The sequence below is a fragment of the Procambarus clarkii genome, chromosome 75 (genome assembly GCF_040958095.1).
Source record: "Procambarus clarkii isolate CNS0578487 chromosome 75, FALCON_Pclarkii_2.0, whole genome shotgun sequence".
Classification (NCBI taxonomy): Eukaryota; Metazoa; Arthropoda; class Malacostraca; order Decapoda; family Cambaridae; genus Procambarus; species Procambarus clarkii.
The window spans coordinates 19,253,934-19,272,039 of NC_091224.1; the positions used below are offsets into that span (position 1 = coordinate 19,253,934).

At 45.1% G+C, this 18,106-nt stretch overlaps 1 protein-coding gene across 6 annotated transcripts in view; it reads left to right on the forward strand.

The window, feature by feature from the left end:
* Positions 1–18,106, forward strand: part of LOC123771828 (RAC-alpha serine/threonine-protein kinase) — a 140,440-nt gene that overhangs the window by 51,260 nt on the left and 71,074 nt on the right. For all 6 annotated transcript variants that reach the window (XM_069313240.1, XM_069313245.1, XM_069313244.1 and 3 more), the window contains exon 5: positions 3,733–3,807. In XM_069313240.1, coding sequence (XP_069169341.1) covers positions 3,733–3,807 — 75 coding nt within the window. The remainder of the gene's footprint in view (positions 1–3,732; positions 3,808–18,106) is intronic.

The window sequence follows — 18,106 nt, forward strand, 5'->3', positions numbered from 1 at the left end:
ATTATCCATTAGTACCCATATCACCTAATGACCGTAACTTTAGGCGTTTTAATTAAGGAATTAGATGTGGGTACAGTTTCTGTTGATTTAGTATTGGCATTAAGTGCCTGGTTAGCTTGTTTATTATTTATTACATTATGCACACTTGCTAATATATCCTGCATTGTCATTACAGTATTATGATATGAATAAAATTCTTTTAGCACTTCACTAGACAATTTTCTTTGGATGACAATTTTAGTCATCCACTCGGCAGTGGGTTGATCCAGTTCATTACTGAATGATTTTAAGTGACTCGAGTTTTAAAATAAATGTTTGTAAGGAGTCAACTGATTGATCTTGTTAAGTCCAATAGTTGGTGTACTAGACTTATGATAGCTTTCTCTTTATCAGCACTTTCTCTAGAGAGCTGGATAGCTTGATTGTTGCTAACATATTCAGCATTACTTCTAGGAGGCTGGTTTGAGTGGGTAAAACTATCGATGACTTGATTTAAAGCTTCTTGCTTAGCCTCGACTTCAATTTCAGCTTCAGCTTTAATATCAGCTTCAGCTGCATCTTCATCTTCTGTTTCAGCTTCACTATCTATTGCAGCTTCTCTTATTTCTCGAGGTTCATCTAGGAGGGCTGTTAATTCAATTGCCTCATGTATTAAATTCTCAGAATCCATGGAACATATGGATGTAATATCTGAAAACTGTTCAGATTCTGTTAATGAGTCATTGGGTGAAACTGAATTAGAGGAAACAGTAGAAAAGGAAGGTTTAACTTCAATTATTGATCCTGTGTAAGGGTCAGACTTGATTAGAGGAGTATCTTCATCTTTTTTTTGAGGAGTATCCTCAGTATCCTCATTTATTTCATCTGATGAGCTGGTTGCTTGCTTTGGTATAGGTATACTATAAAAGTGATCCAATCCAACAGGAACATTTGCTGTTGCAAGCATCTTACTATAGTAATTTAACCTGGCCTGAATTTTGTCTTCATAGTTGGCAAGGTCAGACATAATTAGATCTATTTCATCTGGGTCAGTGTTACTGACATGAAGTGTACTTATGTACAGCACAATAATCTCCTTTTTGTTTGAATTTCTGGTTAGCTATCTTTGCTGAGAATTCAAGGGAGATGAGATCAACTGGGTCTACTTCTACCCAGCTGGCACATTGGTTGATTAGCTTTGTCAAGTGACTTTGAAGGCCTTTCAAAATTATTCTAGTTTTTCCTGGTGTAGCCATGTTGGCTATGGGTTGAAGCATTATAGGACTTATATAGCTGTTTGACAGCTATGGTACTTCCTCGTATATGTGGAGCAGGAATGGTTGTTAATAGCCTAATATTTAATTTCTTGGTTAGGCTGATTTTATTTACCTCGTATGGAGGTTAGCATACCTATCTAATAGTAAATAGCTAAGATTTGAGTGATGAGTGCCAATACGTTATACCTTGGGGCTAGCTCCTCATAATTACCTTAGGTTGGTATAGTGACACTTAGTAGCACTCAAAGGTGAATACAATAAGAAATAAAATATAGGTACACAATTGTGTAAAGTAATAAATTTACCATATTTAGAGTTTGCACAACATTTAAATAATAATGCACCAGTACTGTCAAACACAGTACTAGTTAGAAATTAAACTACCTAATAAGTAGCTAAATAGTTTAGGCTACATTTGAACATACTTTAGTACAATTCCAGTCTAAAGATATCCTACCTCTGTGGGTTTGCATAAAATACCAACATATAAGACACTTTTTTTATTTTGAAATGCTTCAAGAAATTGCCCTGTTTAATGCGGTCATATAACGGATGTGAGAATAGGGCCATAGGCTAGGGAGCCAGACGAGCATACGGGCTAAGTTCACTAGGCACAGAAAGTGTTGCTAATAATAAAATATTGAAAACGAGTCAAATTATTACAGTAAATTGTGCTACTAATAATAAAAAATTAAACAAAGCTAAGTTATTATAGTCTGCTATCACAAACTTACAAAAAATTGCTCACACTACGTTGGCGGTTATAAAGGAAGCTCGCATCATCTCACCACTTTACCCAGCATACATAGCCCACACCTGATATGTCGTACATTATTTAACGACTGCGTTACCTCTAAGAAACATTCATTATGTATATGAAAAATGCTCCTAGAAATTTGAAATCTCTCCTCCAATGCCGGGTGTTTTGTTCCGTTGGTCCAGGTGGTCGTTTTGTTAAGTTGCAGCCTTCTCCTTCTATTCTGGTGAGGAATGGGATGGCAGGCTTCCGAAGGGCTCCGGTGGTGGTGGATGCTTGGCTGGCTAGGTCGGGGATGCATCATGTGTTGTCTGGTGGCGACTTTACGCCGCTACCTGTGGGCCACTGGTTCAGTGATGGTGAACACTATTTGGGTGGATCCAGTTTCTCTGGTTCCCAGTTTCTGGGTTAGTGACTTCCAGGTTGTCTGCAGTGTCATAAAGTCCACCCAGCCTGCGGTCTACCCCTCGTGCCTATGACTTACAGAAGTAACCCGGTGCTCGTACACAAAAAGTATGGAAGCAATACGATTTTTGAGAACATGTTTTGGGTTCCCATTCGGGTGGGAGGGTCTTGGAGGTCGAACAGGGTCCTGGCTGCCAGATAACTAGTGAATGTTCTGGGACCTCTCTGGCCTTGTGTGGCTTTGGGGCATCTGTCGCGGCCGTAGATCTCTTCTTCGACTTGGGCCCTGCGGAGCTACTGCCTCATAGGTAAGTCCCTGAGTTATCTTATCAGTGGGTAGTTAGCTTCAGGAAGCCAATAGGGCTCTCCCAGAAAACAAGCGTTGAATGTAATGAAACTATCTTCTGTATGAAGCCCCGGGGGCTCCCCGACACCCCTTTCTCCCTCTGGTTGGCAGTTTTTACATCATGTCAAGAACTAGGGTGGTGGGCATCCCGTTCCCCTAACCCCTTTTCGGGAGTGGAAGAGGGGTGTATACACTAATGAGCGTGAGTACTAATTGAGTTCAGGGTTGCTAGTTTTTCTTTCTGTTGGACTACCGGATAGCTGTTTGTTTTGTACACCTATCTCTCTAGATGCCCACCCCGAAATATGACATACTTTAAATGTAAAGTGCTCGTATGCCATTGCTCCCTGCGCCTCTGAGGGGGCCAGGGTCTGCTCGTGGTTCCCAGTAGGCATCAACTTGTGTGACTGATGACCCAAACTAATAAAGCACTATATCAGTTCAGATGACTTCAGGGAGCCTTTGCCCAGAAAATGGCGTTTCATTACGTTCAACACTGGGGTTTCTGGGAGGAGGCCCCCCCTCGGGTCCCCGGAGCTAACCAGGCTGATGTGCTAATATTAGACGTTGGCATCAGTCAGTGTGAAGGAAGTTCATAGACCTACCGGGGACTACAAGCCAGAACCTGCCCCCCCCCCCCTCAGAAGCACGAGAAGGAATGGTCTGTTGAAACCTCCCAAGTGGTTGGAAGCAAGTTTCTTGGCCATTGCTCCTTGTTCCTCTGAGGGGGCCAGTTTATGGCTCGTAGTCCGCGGTAAGCCTGTGAACTCCTTTCACACTGACTGATGCCAAAGTCTAATATTAGCATATCAGCCTGGATACCTCTGGGGAGCCACTGGGTCTTACTCAGAAAATGGCATTTCATTACATTCAACACTGGTTTTTTTTCACAGGTGAGAGGACAATTTTGATATTATAGTAGTTTTTTTAAAGTATATGCTACTTCATTCATAAAATTTCTCTTACAGACATTAGAGAACTTTGAGTTCATCAAAGTGCTGGGGAGAGGAACATTCGGAAAAGTAATTCTTTGCCGTGAAAAGGTAAGCTGATATTTATTAAATCAGTTTATTAATTTGTTTGAGTGAATTATGTAAAGAGAAATAGAATGAATTGGTCGGATAAAGGAAACTATTAGCTTTTCTCAGATAACCGACTTGGTTCCCAGCAAATACACAATGCAAATTTGACTCATTATGACATTAAAACATAAATAATATCCAAGTAACATATGGCACTCATTAGTTTACGTTTGTGTGTGTGTGTGTGGGGGGGGGGGGGAGGGGAGAGGGTTCTGGCACGAATTACGGTTCATCAAGGCAGTAGGATAGGATTATGAACAGTCTAGAAATCTGACATTCTGGTACTGATGGAACGGAATCGACCAAACAGTGTAAGGGCACAAGCTTCTAAGCTGCACCCCCTAGAGTACAAGCTATTGAAACATTTCCATTACTCTTAGAAAAAATAGGAGAGGACAAGTTTATCTTAGCCTAGTTTGGACAATAATCACACAATGGTCTTCTTTCTACAAATGGGCTTTATTTACTGGCTTAACGTTACTTTACAAGGATATCTCAGGGATTTACAGGTACAGTACTAAACAGGATCACTTATGATAATTTCTATGGGTTGCACTAAAATTGGGACTTAAAGTTGTTACTTTACTCCTTTCACTCTCCTCATAATTCAATATTTAGATATTAATTATAACAAAGACTTGACACTTAAACACCTGATTAATAGGGATCATGACTTGTAGAACACAGAACATGTGCTCTGCAATACCCACACTGGGATGAACAAAACCAAACACTTAAAACGGCCAAACACAGGAACATGTACACAACTTATACATATATATAAATCCTACACCTAAACTAACATCACACCAAGACCACTCTACACTGCAAAAGCAAGTCCTAGGCACTTGTGTAATTGTTAAAAACTGACGAACGCCACACTGACATTGGCTAGTCTCTGCTGTTGCTGCCACCTGAGTGAAAGAGTCTGTCAGCATATTTCTCTGTGCACTGACCTGTGTTTCAACAGCATTTCATACAAAATCGTATCCCCAAATAGTTCATTTCTGTCATATGAAGTTCCAGACTTAAGACTTCATATTTTCAATCACTGAATATACTTGAGATCTTCATTGCATTGATGTTTACACTTGTTTCTGATGATTTAGCCACTGCACTGGTAAGAATTCTAAATTCAAGAGCTATACACACTAGTATATTTCTCCAAACAGAATCGTTTCCTTACAACAAAACCGTAATTACCTAAGTGTAGTTACAAGATGAGAGCTACGCTCGTGGTGTCCTGTTTTCTCAGCACTCCTTTGTCATATAACGCTTTGAAACTTCTGATGGTCTTGGCCTCCACCACCACCTCACCTAACTTGTTCTAACCGTCTACCACTCTGTTTACAAAAGTGAATTTCTTATATTTCTCCGGCAGCTTTGTTTCGTTAGTTTAAATCTGTGACCTCTTGTTCTTGAAGTTCCAGGTCTCAGGAATTCTTCCCTATCTTTTTTATCAATTCCTGTTACCATCTTGTACATAGTAATCATATAGCCTCTTTTTCTTCTAGTTTTTGCATACTGAATGCCTCTAACCTTTCCTCGTAGCTCTTTTCCTTCAGTTCTGGGAGCCACTTAGTGGCACGTCTTTGCACCTTTTCCAGTTTGTTGATGTGCCTCTTAAGATATGGGCACCATACAACTGCTACACATTCCAGCTTTGGTCTAACAAAAGTCGTGAACAATTTCTTTAGTATTTCTCCATCAATATATTTAAAAGCAATTCTGAAGTTAAAAAGTGTAGCATAGGCTCCACACACAATGATCTTAATGTAGTACTCAAGTGATAGATTTCTGTCTAGAACCATTCCTAGATCTCTCTCTTTATCAGAGTTTTTTAACGATTTCTCACATAATTTATAGATTGTGTGGGGTCTATGTTCTCCTATTCCACATTCCATAACATGGCATTGATTCACATTAAATTTCATTTGCCAAGTGGTGCTCCATATACTTATTTTGTCCAGGACTTCTTGAAGGATATGGCAATCATCTAAGTTTCTTATCTTGGCATCATCAGTAAACATGTTCATATAATTCCGTGTTCAATCTGGTAGATTGTTTATGTAGACAATGAACATTACTGGTGCAAGAACTGAACCCTATGGTACTCCACTTGACATTTTTCCAGTCCAATACATTGCCTCTGATTACTGCCCTTATTTTTCTATTAAAATTTTTCATCCATGCTAGAAGCTTACGTGTCACCCCTCCAATATGTTCCAGTTTCCAGAACCACCTCTTATGTGGAACTCTGTCATAAGCTTTTTTAGGTCCAGATAAATGCAGTCAACCCAACCATCTTTTTCCTGTAAAATCTCTGGCGCGATCATAGAAACTGAGTAAATTCATTACACAGGATCTTCCAGATAGAGAGCCATACTGTCTGTCTAATATTATATAGTTTTTCTCAAGGTGTTCTACACATTTAGTTTTAATTATTTTCTCCAATATTTTGACTATTACACTTGTCAATGATACAGGTCTATAATTGAGGGGGGGGGGGTCTTCCCTGCTGCCACTTTTTTTAAATTGGAACTATGTTAGCCTTTTTCCACATCTACTTAAACTCTTGTACACAGTGATGCCAGGAAAATCAATTGAAGTGGAATGCTGAGCTCAATTACCCATTCTCTTAGAACTCCTGGTGAAACTCCAAATGGACCAACTGCTTTGTTCTTTCTTTGCTCCTTGAGCATTTTCTCCAATTCGTCTCCAGACACCTCAATGTGCACTATGTTGTTCTCTGGAATTTTTATTGTCTGGTTCCCTGAAGATTTCATTTTGTACAAACACACTTTGGAATTTTTCGTTTAATATTTCACATATTTCTTTCCATTTTCCGTGAATCTATTTCCTATTTCCAGCCTCTGAATTTTATACTTTACCTGCAATTTTGTTGTTTATAACATAGAATAAGCCTGGTTCTGTTTTACATCTGTTTGCTAGACCTTTTTCAAAATTTCTCTCTGCCTCACTGTCTTGTAGTTGTTTCTCGCATCTTTGTATCGCTGGTATGTTTGGGGGTTTAGCCTCTTCCTATATTGATTCTATTTCTGGGGGAAGCCCCGTCGGCTCCCCGGAGCTATTCAGGCTGATATTGCATATGTTAGACTTTGGCATCAGTCATGTGTATTGAGTTCTTGTCGGGGTAGACCAATGGTGCCAATTTAGGAGCTGGCACTGCCTTCGGAAGAGTCTTCGTCTGGTCAGTGCAGTGTTCTGCGCGGAGCTTGGGTTCTTGTCGGGAGGCGCTGGCCCTTTCGCGGTTAATCACAATTGATGGGGCGATGGAAGGGAGGCTTTCTATGTTCAATCACACCTGGTCCGATGATTTGTGGGCTTTTTGGGTCGTTTCCGACAGCCTGCGGTGGCATTTGTTGGGTGTTCCTCCTTTGGGGGGGGGGGGCTCTGGGCTAGCGGGGCTGGCCTCTTCTCCTGCACTTTGTTAGGTCGTCTTGGAGTGGGTTTGCATGGGCGTGGTCAAAACGACATCTCTCGGATGGGTTTCCCATCTGTTCCCATTATGCAGACCTGAGGTTTATTCTGGACTTGTCCCATCTGAACCCCTGGGTTCATTGCCCCTCCTTCCGGATGACTACTGTTCCAGGTCCGGCTGCTGTTGGAGAGCCGGGCTCTTGGATGCTGTCCCTAGACCTCTGGGATGCGTATTGGCACATCCCGATTCATCCGGGGTTCAGGGACTGGCTCGGTTTTGTTGTGGGGTGCATTGGTTACCGCTTTCGTTGTCTCCCGTTCGGGTTGAACTTGGCACCTCGCATTTTCACACACCTTAACTGGGTCATGGTGGCTCGTCTGCGTCTCTTAGGTTTTGGGTGTTGGCCTACCTCGACAACTGGCTGATATGGGCTCCCAGCCAGTCCGCTTGTCTGCTCGCCAGGAATTTGGTTCCTTCCCAGCTTGCCGGGTTTGGGTTCTTGGTGAACTGGAGGAAGTCCCATCTGGTTCCCTCTCAGGTTCGGACTTGGCTAGGTCCTGTTTAGAACTCTCGGGCTGCTTCCTTGTCTCTTCCTCTGGTATCTCTGCTTCGCCTGTGGTCCCGCCTTTGCCGTTTTCTGGAGGGCTTCCGGGTCACTCGACAGTTACTCGAGGGTTTGTGCAAGAGCCTGAACTGTGCCGTGATGGTCTACCTACCATCTGCCCGCCGACCCACAGCATGGTGCGGGAGTTCGCGGCAGTGTGGTTTTCTCTTCAGATGGGTTGGGTTGCCCGCGGATCGACAATCGGGCTCCATTCGGACTGTACCCTGGTGGTTCAGTGTTTGAACCAAGGGGGTTCGATGCAGTTCTTAGCTCTTTGGGGCTGGTTGCTTCGGGTGACTCGTCCGTCTGCTGAGTTCTCGGGGTTTGGCTCTCCTGGTAGTTCTCATTCGGTGGGTAGTCCTACGTCCAGGTGGACAACCTGTCTCGGTTCGTTCCTCTGTCCACAGGAATGGACGGTCGATGCTAACTCGTTCCGTTGGGTGGGTGGGTGAACAGGTGGGTGGGTTGGTGGACAGGTGGGTGGGGTGGGCTATCAGGCAGGTGGGCGGGGGAGCAGGCAGGCAGGTAGGTTAACAAGTGGGTGAGTGGGCAGGGAAGTGGGTGAACAGGTGGGTGGGTGGATGGATGAGCAGTGTTACGGAGTCCCTTCTATTGCTCTCGAAATCCGGCATTAAGAGTCATATCTGCTGATCCTGGTGATTCCCTGAGGTGCAGGGAGTCTCTTGATATGAGGTGACCAGATTGCATGGTCACCTAATTGTGGAGAAATTTGCATTTATAAGTTTGTATGTAAGTAGGGGGGGGGGGGAGTTGTGCCCTTGATACAAACAAAATGGCGCCCCCTGCCTGCAAATTGCGCCATTTTGTGGCCGGGTCAGCTGGCTGGCATGGTTGACTGAAGGGCTTCCAGGGTGGATCAGTGGCACCTAGGTGGTGGTTCATAGACCTGCGGTTGTGGGGCATTACGTGGTCCTCCTTTGGGACCAAGTGACTCTGGTGAGTTACGCGAGTCAGACTGACTATTGTCTCCTGAACCACTAGCAGCCCCCCCCCCCCCCGTCTTGCTAGCATAACCCCAGCCCACTCCCCATAACAGCAGGCAGGTGGGCGAGCAGGCAGGTGGGCGAGCAGGCAGGTGGGCGAGCAGGCAGGTGGGCGAGCAGGCAGGTGGGCGAGCAGGCAGGTGGGCGAGCAGGCAGGTGGGCGAGTAGGCAGGTGGGCGAGCAGGCAGGTGGGCGAGCAGGTAGGTGGGCGAGGAAGCAGGTCGGTGAACAATTGGGTGGGTTGGCAGGTCTGTGCAGGCAGGTAGGTGAACAGGTGGGTGGGTGACAAGTGGGTGGGTTGGCTATTTGGCAGATGGATGGTTAAGCAGGCAGGTGGGTGAACAGGTATGGGCGAGACTGGAAAGAGACAGATCACACTTCTGTGACCTCCTTCCTGGTCACCCCCTCCCCCCACCTCACGCTAGTCTTCCCAACTCCCCTCCACGTGTACTCACCTATTTGTGTCTGCAGGATTGAGCAGGACTCTTGGATCCCGCCTTTCGAGCATCGGTTGTTTACAGCAGCACGTGTTGACACATGTCAACACGTCGGCTCCCTCCCTCCCTGAATGACTTCCTACCTCTCTACTTCCCTCCTTTCCTGAATGACTCCCTCACTCCGTCCCTTCCCGATTGACTCCCCTCACTCCGTCCCTTCCCGATTGACTCCCCTCCCTCCGTCCCTTCCCGATTGACTCCCCTCCCTCCCCTCACCGATGGGTCTAAGTCTGCAGACGGTGTTGGCTACTCTGTTGTTTTTCCTGATTGCACTTCTGTGTCGCTTACCTCCGGAGACTAGCATCTTCACGGCGGAACTTTATGCTATTCTCTATGCTCTTCATCTCCTGCATTCTCATTGTCAATCTTCCTTTGTTGTTGACTCTCGTAGTGCCCTCATGGCTCTCGGGTCCTTTAATTCGGTTCATCCAGTGGTTGTCGAGATCCAGCATTGGCTGTTTCTTGTTCACAGTAAATTTAAGTCTGTTCAGTTTTGTTGGGTTCCCAGCCATATTGGTGTCTCTTTAAATGAGTGTGCGGATGCTGCCGCCAGGGAAGCTGTCTGCTTTTGTCCCATCTCTCGTAAAGGTATTCCTTATTCTGACTTTTACCCGGTTATCCATTCCTCCGTCCTTACCCATTGACAAGCTTGTTGGTCTTCTGTTACTGGTAACAATCTGCATACTCTTAAGAGTTGTGTGTCCTCGTGGCCGTCCTCTTACTACCGTAACCTGCGATGGGAAACGGCTCTAGCGATGTTGTGTATTGGACATACTCGCTTAACTCACGGTCACTTAGTGGAGCACCGCCCAGCTCCTTATTGTCCACATTGCATTGAATGTTGAATGTCCTGACTTCCGGAACGAGCGTGTGTCTTGTTTTTCGACCGCCCCTCGCGGTCACTTGTCCCTCAATAGAATTCTTGGTGAACCGGATACTTTTGATATAGTTTGCCTTATGAGTTTGTTTCGTATTGGCATCCTTGGTGATATTTAGCGCCCTCTGATTATTCCACACATTTAATGGTGCTACATAGCCTTCCCGGTTTGGTGCCGCCTTTTGATAATTACTTACTTGAACTCCATGTGGAGTTCAAAAAAACCACTATCGCAGGCCCTTCACATTCTTTGGAGAGACAGCCTAGATACTGGCGTTATCCCCGACATACTTAAACAACAGAGATAGCACCACTCCATAAAGAGGTAATAAGGCAGAGGCAAAAATTACAGACCGATAGCACTAACATCGCACAATATAAAAATCTTTGAGTGCTAAGAAATAAGATCACAAAATACATGGAATCACAGCATCTCCATAACCCCGGACAACATGATTTTAGAACAGGGCGCTCCTTGCCTGTCGCAGTTGCTGAACCACTATGACATGGCATTAGCTGCCATGGAAGACAAACAAAACGCTGATGTAATTTACACAGATTTCGCAAAACCCTTTGACGAATGTGACCATGGTGTTATTGCACATAACATGCGTTCAAAAGGAATTACCAGGAAAAATAGGCAGATGGATCTATAGTTTCCTGACTAACAGAACCCAATGTTCTCACCTAGTTGTACTAACCTAGTTGTACTCACCTAGCTGTGTTTGCAGAAGTTGAGCTCTGGTTCTTTGGTCCCCGCCTCTCAACTGTCAATCAACTGATGTTCAGATTCCTGAGCCTACTGGGCTCTGTCATATCTACATTTGAAACTGTGTATGGAGTCAGCCTCCACCACATCACTACTTAATACTTTCCATTTGTTAATTACTCTGACACTGAAAAAATCATTTCTAATGTCTCTGTGGCTTATCTGGGGACTAAGTTTCCACCCATGTTCCCTTGTTCGTGTTCCACCCATGCTAGAGAGTTTGTCTTTGTCCACCCTGTCAATTCCCTTGAGAATTTTGTAGGTGGTTATCATGTCTCCCCTTACTCTTCTGTTTTCCAGGGATGTGAGGTTCAGCTCCCTTAGCCTTTCCTTGTAGCTCATACCTCTCGGTTCCGGGGATATGTGTCTAATAAAATAAAATCCGGTCCATCAACCGTGAAGAGCTCTGTCCCCCAGGGTACTGTGCTTGCTCCAGTACTTTTTCTCATCCTCGTATATGACATTGACAAGAACCCACTCTATAATACTGTATCATCCTTTGCAGATGGCACTAGGATTTTTGAGAGTAGACAACATAAGACACGGCAAACCTCCAATCAAATGTATATCAGGTCTTTCTATGGGCTACATAAAATTATATATTGTTTAACGAAGGTAAGTTCCAGCTCATGCGCCACGGAAAAAATGAAAATATAAAAACAGGAACCACGTTCAAAACTCAGTCAAATCATAACATAGAACGAAAAGGCAATGTAAAGGATTTGGGTGTACTCATGTCGGAAGGCCTTACCTTCAAAGAACACAATAAAGTAGCCGTCACAACTGCAAGAAAAATGACAGGTTGGATAACAAGAACCTTTCACACTAGACATGCTATATCGATGATGATACTTTTCAAGACGCTAGTGCTCTCTAGAGTGGAGTACTGCTGCACAATGACAGCCCCTTTCAAAGCTGGAGAGCGTGCATTTACTGCTAGAATCCACTCAGTAAAACATCTAAACTACTGGGACCGACTAAAGAGCGTAAATCTGCATTCTCTTGAGCGCAGGCGGGAGAGATTCATAATAATTTACACGTGGAAAATATTAGAGGGGCTGGTCCCAAACCTGCACACAGAAATATCACATGACCAGGAGGCATGGCAGGATGTGCAGAATACCCCCGTTGAAAAACAGAGGGGCAACTGGTGCACCTCTACCGTCCAGCCCAACCACTTGGGCTGGACGGTAGAGCAAGGTTCTCGCTTCCTATAGGTTGGTGTTCTATCCCCGACCGTCCAAGTGGTTGGGCACCATTCCTTACCTCCCCCGCCCCCCCGTTCCATCCCAAATCCTTATCCTGACCCCTTCCCAGTGATAGTCATAATGACTTGGCGTTTTTCCCTGATAGTCCCCTACCTCCCTTCTTGACCGACTCCCTCCTTCCCTCCCTGACTCCCTCCCTCCCTCTCTTCCTGAATGACTCCCTCCCTCTCATCCTGAATGACTCCCTCCCTCCCTTCCCGAATGACTCTCTCCCTCCTTTCCCAAATGATTCCCCCCCCTTCCTGAACGATTCCCCCCCTTCCTGAACGACTCCCTCCCAACCTGATAGACTCCTTCCCTCCCTCCCTCCCTCCTCCCTCCCTCCCTTCCTCCCTGACCAACTCCCTCAGTCCCACCCTTCCTCCCTGACCGACTCCCTCCCTCCCTTCCTGACCGACTCCGTCCCTTCCTCCCTCCTTTCCTTCCTAACCGACTCCCTCCCTCCTTCCTTCCTTTCCTGACCAACTCCCTTCCTCCCTGACCACCGCATCCTCTCCCTTCCTGAATGACTCCCTCCCTCCCTCCCTCCCTTCCTGAATGACTCCCTCCCTTCCTGAATGACTCCCTCCCTCCCTCCCTCCCTTCCTGAATGACTCCCTCCCTTCCTGAATGACTCCCTCCCTCCCTCCCTGGGGGTCGTGTACAACGAATGTTAGGCCCGGCATTTAACTTGTTTATCTCTGTGGTAAAGGTTCACATGTTATATTGAGGCAAGTCTACCCTTGGTTTTGGAGAGTTTTTAGGCTTCATACGCTGATCCAGACAAACATACGCTGATCCAGCCAAACATACGCTGATCCAGCCAAACATACGCTGATCCAGCCAAACATACGCTGATCCAGCCAAACATACGCTGATCCAGCCAAACATACGCTGATCCAGACAAACATACGCTGATCCAGACAAACATACGCTGATCCAGACAAACATACGCTGATCCAGACAAACATACGCTGATCCAGACAAACATACGCTGATCCAGCCAAACATACGCTGATCCAGCCAAACATACGCTGATCCAGCCAAACATACGCTGATCCAGCCAAACATACGCTGATCCAGCCAAACATACGCTGATCCAGCCAAACATACGCTGATCCAGCCAAACATACGCTGATCCAGCCAAACATACGCTGATCCAGCCAAACATACGCTGATCCAGCCAAACATACGCTGATCCAGCCAAACATACGCTGATCCAGCCAAACATACGCTGATCCAGCCAAACATACGCTGATCCAGCCAAACATACGCTGATCCAGCCTAACATACGCTGATCCAGCCAAACATACGCTGATCCAGCCTAACATACGCTGATCCAGCCAAACATACGCTGATCCAGCCAAACATACGCTGATCCAGCCAAACATACGCTGATCCAGCCTAACATACGCTGATCCAGCCAAACATACGCTGATCCAGACAAACATACGCTGATCCAGACAAACATACGCTGATCCAGCAAAACATACGCTGATCCAGCCAAACATACGCCAGTCCAGCCTCCATGGACATTTTGGCCGGATTGGAAGATAACTTTATCAGGCCACGATTTTAGCCGGATTAGGGCGTTTTCAGAGTTTCTACAGTATTTTTGACTCGTGTCTATCACTATCTCTGTGGTGATTAGGTGGATTCATTAATGGTGTTCCCACCTGCAGGCTTCGTCTCGGCGGCATTATAAGGTCTCAGGCGGTCCTTCCGTTTCTTTCTTTTCCTTCACAGGTGTACTTCGCTGTCTGTTAAGGTTGTCTTGTCCTTTCTTGGATGTTACAGGACCGTCGTCTTATTCTGAATATTGTCACCTCTTATCGTGTGGTGCTGGCACAGCCGCTGCAGCTTGCTTTCGGGTTCGATTTTAGCTTGCGAAACGGCACAGAAGTATCTCGTGCGTTGTTTCACCTCCACTCTGCTCCACTTGAGCCGTCTTGGTCGTTGAACAGTATGCTCTCTTCTCTTTTCTCCTATGTAGTGACCCCTTTAGTTCAGGACTGTTTTTCTAAGGTTCTCTTTCTTGTTGGCATTGGCCTTTTGGGGGTCGGGTCGGGATGCTTCATGCTCTCCTCCGGCGGAGGGGTTTCTGCTCGTTTGGTCCTGGTGGTACATTTGTTCGGCTGCAGCCGTCTCCTTCTTTTCAGGTGAAGAATGAGCTTTGCAGAGGGGTTCTAGGTTGTTGATGCTTAGTTCGTTAGGCCGGGGGTGCATCATGTGTTGTGTCCGGTTGCAGCTCTCCGCCGTTATTTGTTAGAAACAGGCTCCGTGACCGGGGATGCGCTTTGGATTGATCCAGTTTCCCTTCTTCCCTGTTCGAGGGTTCGGGTCTCCCAGGTTGTCCGCAGGGTTATTTGGTCCAGCCAGCCTTCGGCCTATCCTCGTGCCCTTGATCTTTGTAAGTTTGCTGCACTTGCTGCCAATTTAGGTAACATGTCTTGGGTTGACATTGGGGCACAGGATTTTTGGAGGTCGAACAGGGTCCTTGCTGCGCGTTACTTGGTCAACATTCCTGGGGCCTAGTCAGGCGGGTGTCGCGTTGAAGCGGCAGTTGCAGCCAGTTGTCTCGACCTTGCATTGAGGAGTGGGGAGCGCCCGCCTCCTAGGTAAGTCCTTCTGGTTTTCTTCCTTTGGTAGGTAGCTCTGGGAAGCCGATGAGGCTCCCCCAGAAAACCAGCGTTGAATGTAATGTCACACCATTTTTCTGGGTGAGACCCGGAGGCTTCCCGGCAACCCTCCTCCCTTTCCCCCCTGGTCGGCAGATTTTTGCGTGTTTTGATATCTAGCTTCAGAATTGGAGAGTGGATTGCCTGTGCGGGGGTCTGGAACTCCCATCACCGGGAGCTGCGCAGATAGCGGCGCGGCGATGTGTGACGTCATGCTCGTTTCCTCGTTTCTGTTTGGGGAGTTCTGTCCACTAGTTCGGCTTTTTGTAGTAATTTTAATCAGAATGAGGTTTTTTGGGGCACTTACCTTTCTGGGTGCCTGACCCAGTCGATGGCACATAGAATGCTTCCAACCACACGGGGGATTTATATAGGCCATTGCTCCAGGTGCCTCTCTGAGAGGGGCAGGTTCTGGCTCGTGGTCTCCGGTAGGCCTAAAGATCTCCATACACATTACTCATGCCAAAGTCTGACATTTGCAATATCAGCCTGGATAGCTCTGAGGTGCTTCTGGGTCTCGCCCAAAAAATGGCTTTTTATTACATTCAACGCTGGGTTTTTGCATCTTTTGGTCTCTGGGTCTCTTGCAATTTTTGTTGAATCAATCCTGTTCTTGGTTCTGCATCTCTGCTTTGGTATAAATTTTGTTGTGCGTTTATCATTTATTTCACAAAACTTGACATAAATCTCATTTACTGCATTGTCCTAACAGCAAGTCTTTCCAGTCAAATTCCTTAAAGAAATGTCTATGTTTCCCATAATGTCAACTCCTGAAATCAGGTTTTTCTTCTGCTTCAACCTCATTTTCGTCCAGATTATAACGCATTGCATACTTTATTCCCAAAAAGACATGGTCACTTTTACCCAAGGGAGGAAGGTACTGAATGTCAAATATCATTTCCACTTTCCTGGTAAACATAAAATCTAGCATGGAGGGAACATCCCTTCCCTCATCCTCATAGCTTGTTTAACATGTTGAAACATGAAAGTTTCCAGGATGAGATTTACGAATCTAAAAGTCCAAAAATCCTATGTTCTAGCTTCATATGCCTCCCAGTCTATGGATTTAAAGTTGAGGTCACCGACTACCAAGCGTCAGGATCTATCTTTATCAGCTCTCACTATACTCTCTCGCATTGTTATAAGACCCTCTCATTTATTATCCAGCTCCTCATTTGACCATGCTGTATGGCGGTGGACTACATGCATTTATAATCGTTAGTTTATCATCCTGATTGCAAATCTCTAGTGCTATTATGTTAAGTTCTCGTGGATTGGCAATCATTATTTCGTGTACCCTTAGGTGTTCTTTCACTAGCACAGCAACGCCGCCTCCTTTCCTAATTTTTCGGTCCCCTCTCCAAACTGAGTAGCCCTTTGGGAATATGACCTCATTTAAAATATCATCTTCAAGTTTCGTCTCTGTGAGTGCAACAATATATGGCATCTGCAGCTGTATTACATCACTTAACTCCAGTATCTTTGATCTCGCTCCATCTATGTTGGTGTATGCAATTTTCAGGAACATGGTCCCCCCTCTCCTCCTCCACTTACCCCTTTCTCTAGTGATATTGATAGTTTGCCTTTATGTACCACTTTACTGGTCTGCCTACCCCTATCACTTTGTTGAAAAAAGAATTGATTTCTTCTTCATTCCTGCTCTCATTTAGACGTTTTGCCTCTACGAGGTTCGGTTTCAGCTATTCTGTCTTCTTTTGAAAAATCTCGTCTTAGCGACCATACTTTCCCTTCCTCATCACTTTGTAATTTTTTAGTATTCCTTAATACATTTTCCATCTGTTTGGCACCGTTTAGGGTGATCCTCAAAGGTCGATCTTTTTCTTTTACGTACCTTCCAATTCTTCTGTAGACGCAGACATTCTCTATGGTCGTAAGACCTTCCACTAGTCCAAAACAATTTTATCTACTACTTTGTCTTCTTCTACAGCTCTTTCTGAACTAGATGTTGTCTTCTTTTATTTGCACCAAATATTATCAGGGACTTATTTCGATCGATTGTGTTTTGCACCAATTTAGGATTTGATGCCAGTTTCTTTCTGACTTCCAGCCTTGTTTTTCTTCTTGCCGGCGGCCATCTTGAATTTAGTCCTCTCCACTGTGAACACTAGGGCAACTTTTTCTCATCCAATTTGTTCACTTCCTCTGGCAGTCATTTTATCTCGCCTATTTTTCTAAAGCACTACACTTTTATGTTCCTTGGGACACCACTCACTATCAACCTGTTCTACAATACTTAGGAATTTTGAAATATCCCGGAGCTCCACTGATGCAGGTGTTGACACAATGGGGTTTTATATTCCAACGGTGTAATAAAAATAATGTGTTACTCATCCAACACCGTCTTCTAACCCGTTTGTTGCACGTATTACATCTGACGATATTCTCACCGACGGTCGGGTTTCGGTTCATGTCTGAACGTTTGGGATCGAACAAGCTAACGAGGTAGTCATACCATTAAACTTCCTTACCACGTTTCCCTATCTCATTTAATATATTAATGCTATTACACGAAGAAATCACACTCGCATATATATCAATGAGAAAATCAACTGCAGGTCTTGGGTGACTCGAACTCGCAACCAACGGACTGCCAGCCGCAACATCCACCACTGTACCACCCTGATGCGTGATGATGATAGTGCTATCGGTCTGTAATTTTTTGCCTCTTATTTCCTCCTTTATGAAATGATGTTATCTCTGCTGTTTTTAGTATGTCGGGGATAATGCCAGTATCAACGCTCCGTCTCCAAAAATTGTGAAGTGCCAGCATTAGTGTTTTTTACAGTTCTTGATGAAAATAGTTTCCAAGAATCACGGCCTGGTGCAGAGTGCATAGGCATACTTTCTTCGGCATCTTCAATATACAGTGGGAATAGGGTGACGTCTGATATATGATTTGATGTTAGTATCACATCCATGAAAAATTCATTTAGATTAGCAATCTTCAGTGTGTTTAGTGGCTCACTGAAGTCATATTGATTCCTCAGTATTTTGCTCATTTCTTTGTTGTCATCTGTGAAAATTCCATATCTCCCTTTCTCAGGGGCCCGAAACTAGATGTAGTTGAAATTGTTAGATTAAGGACCTGGCCGAAACTAGATGTAGTTGAAATTATGCTAGA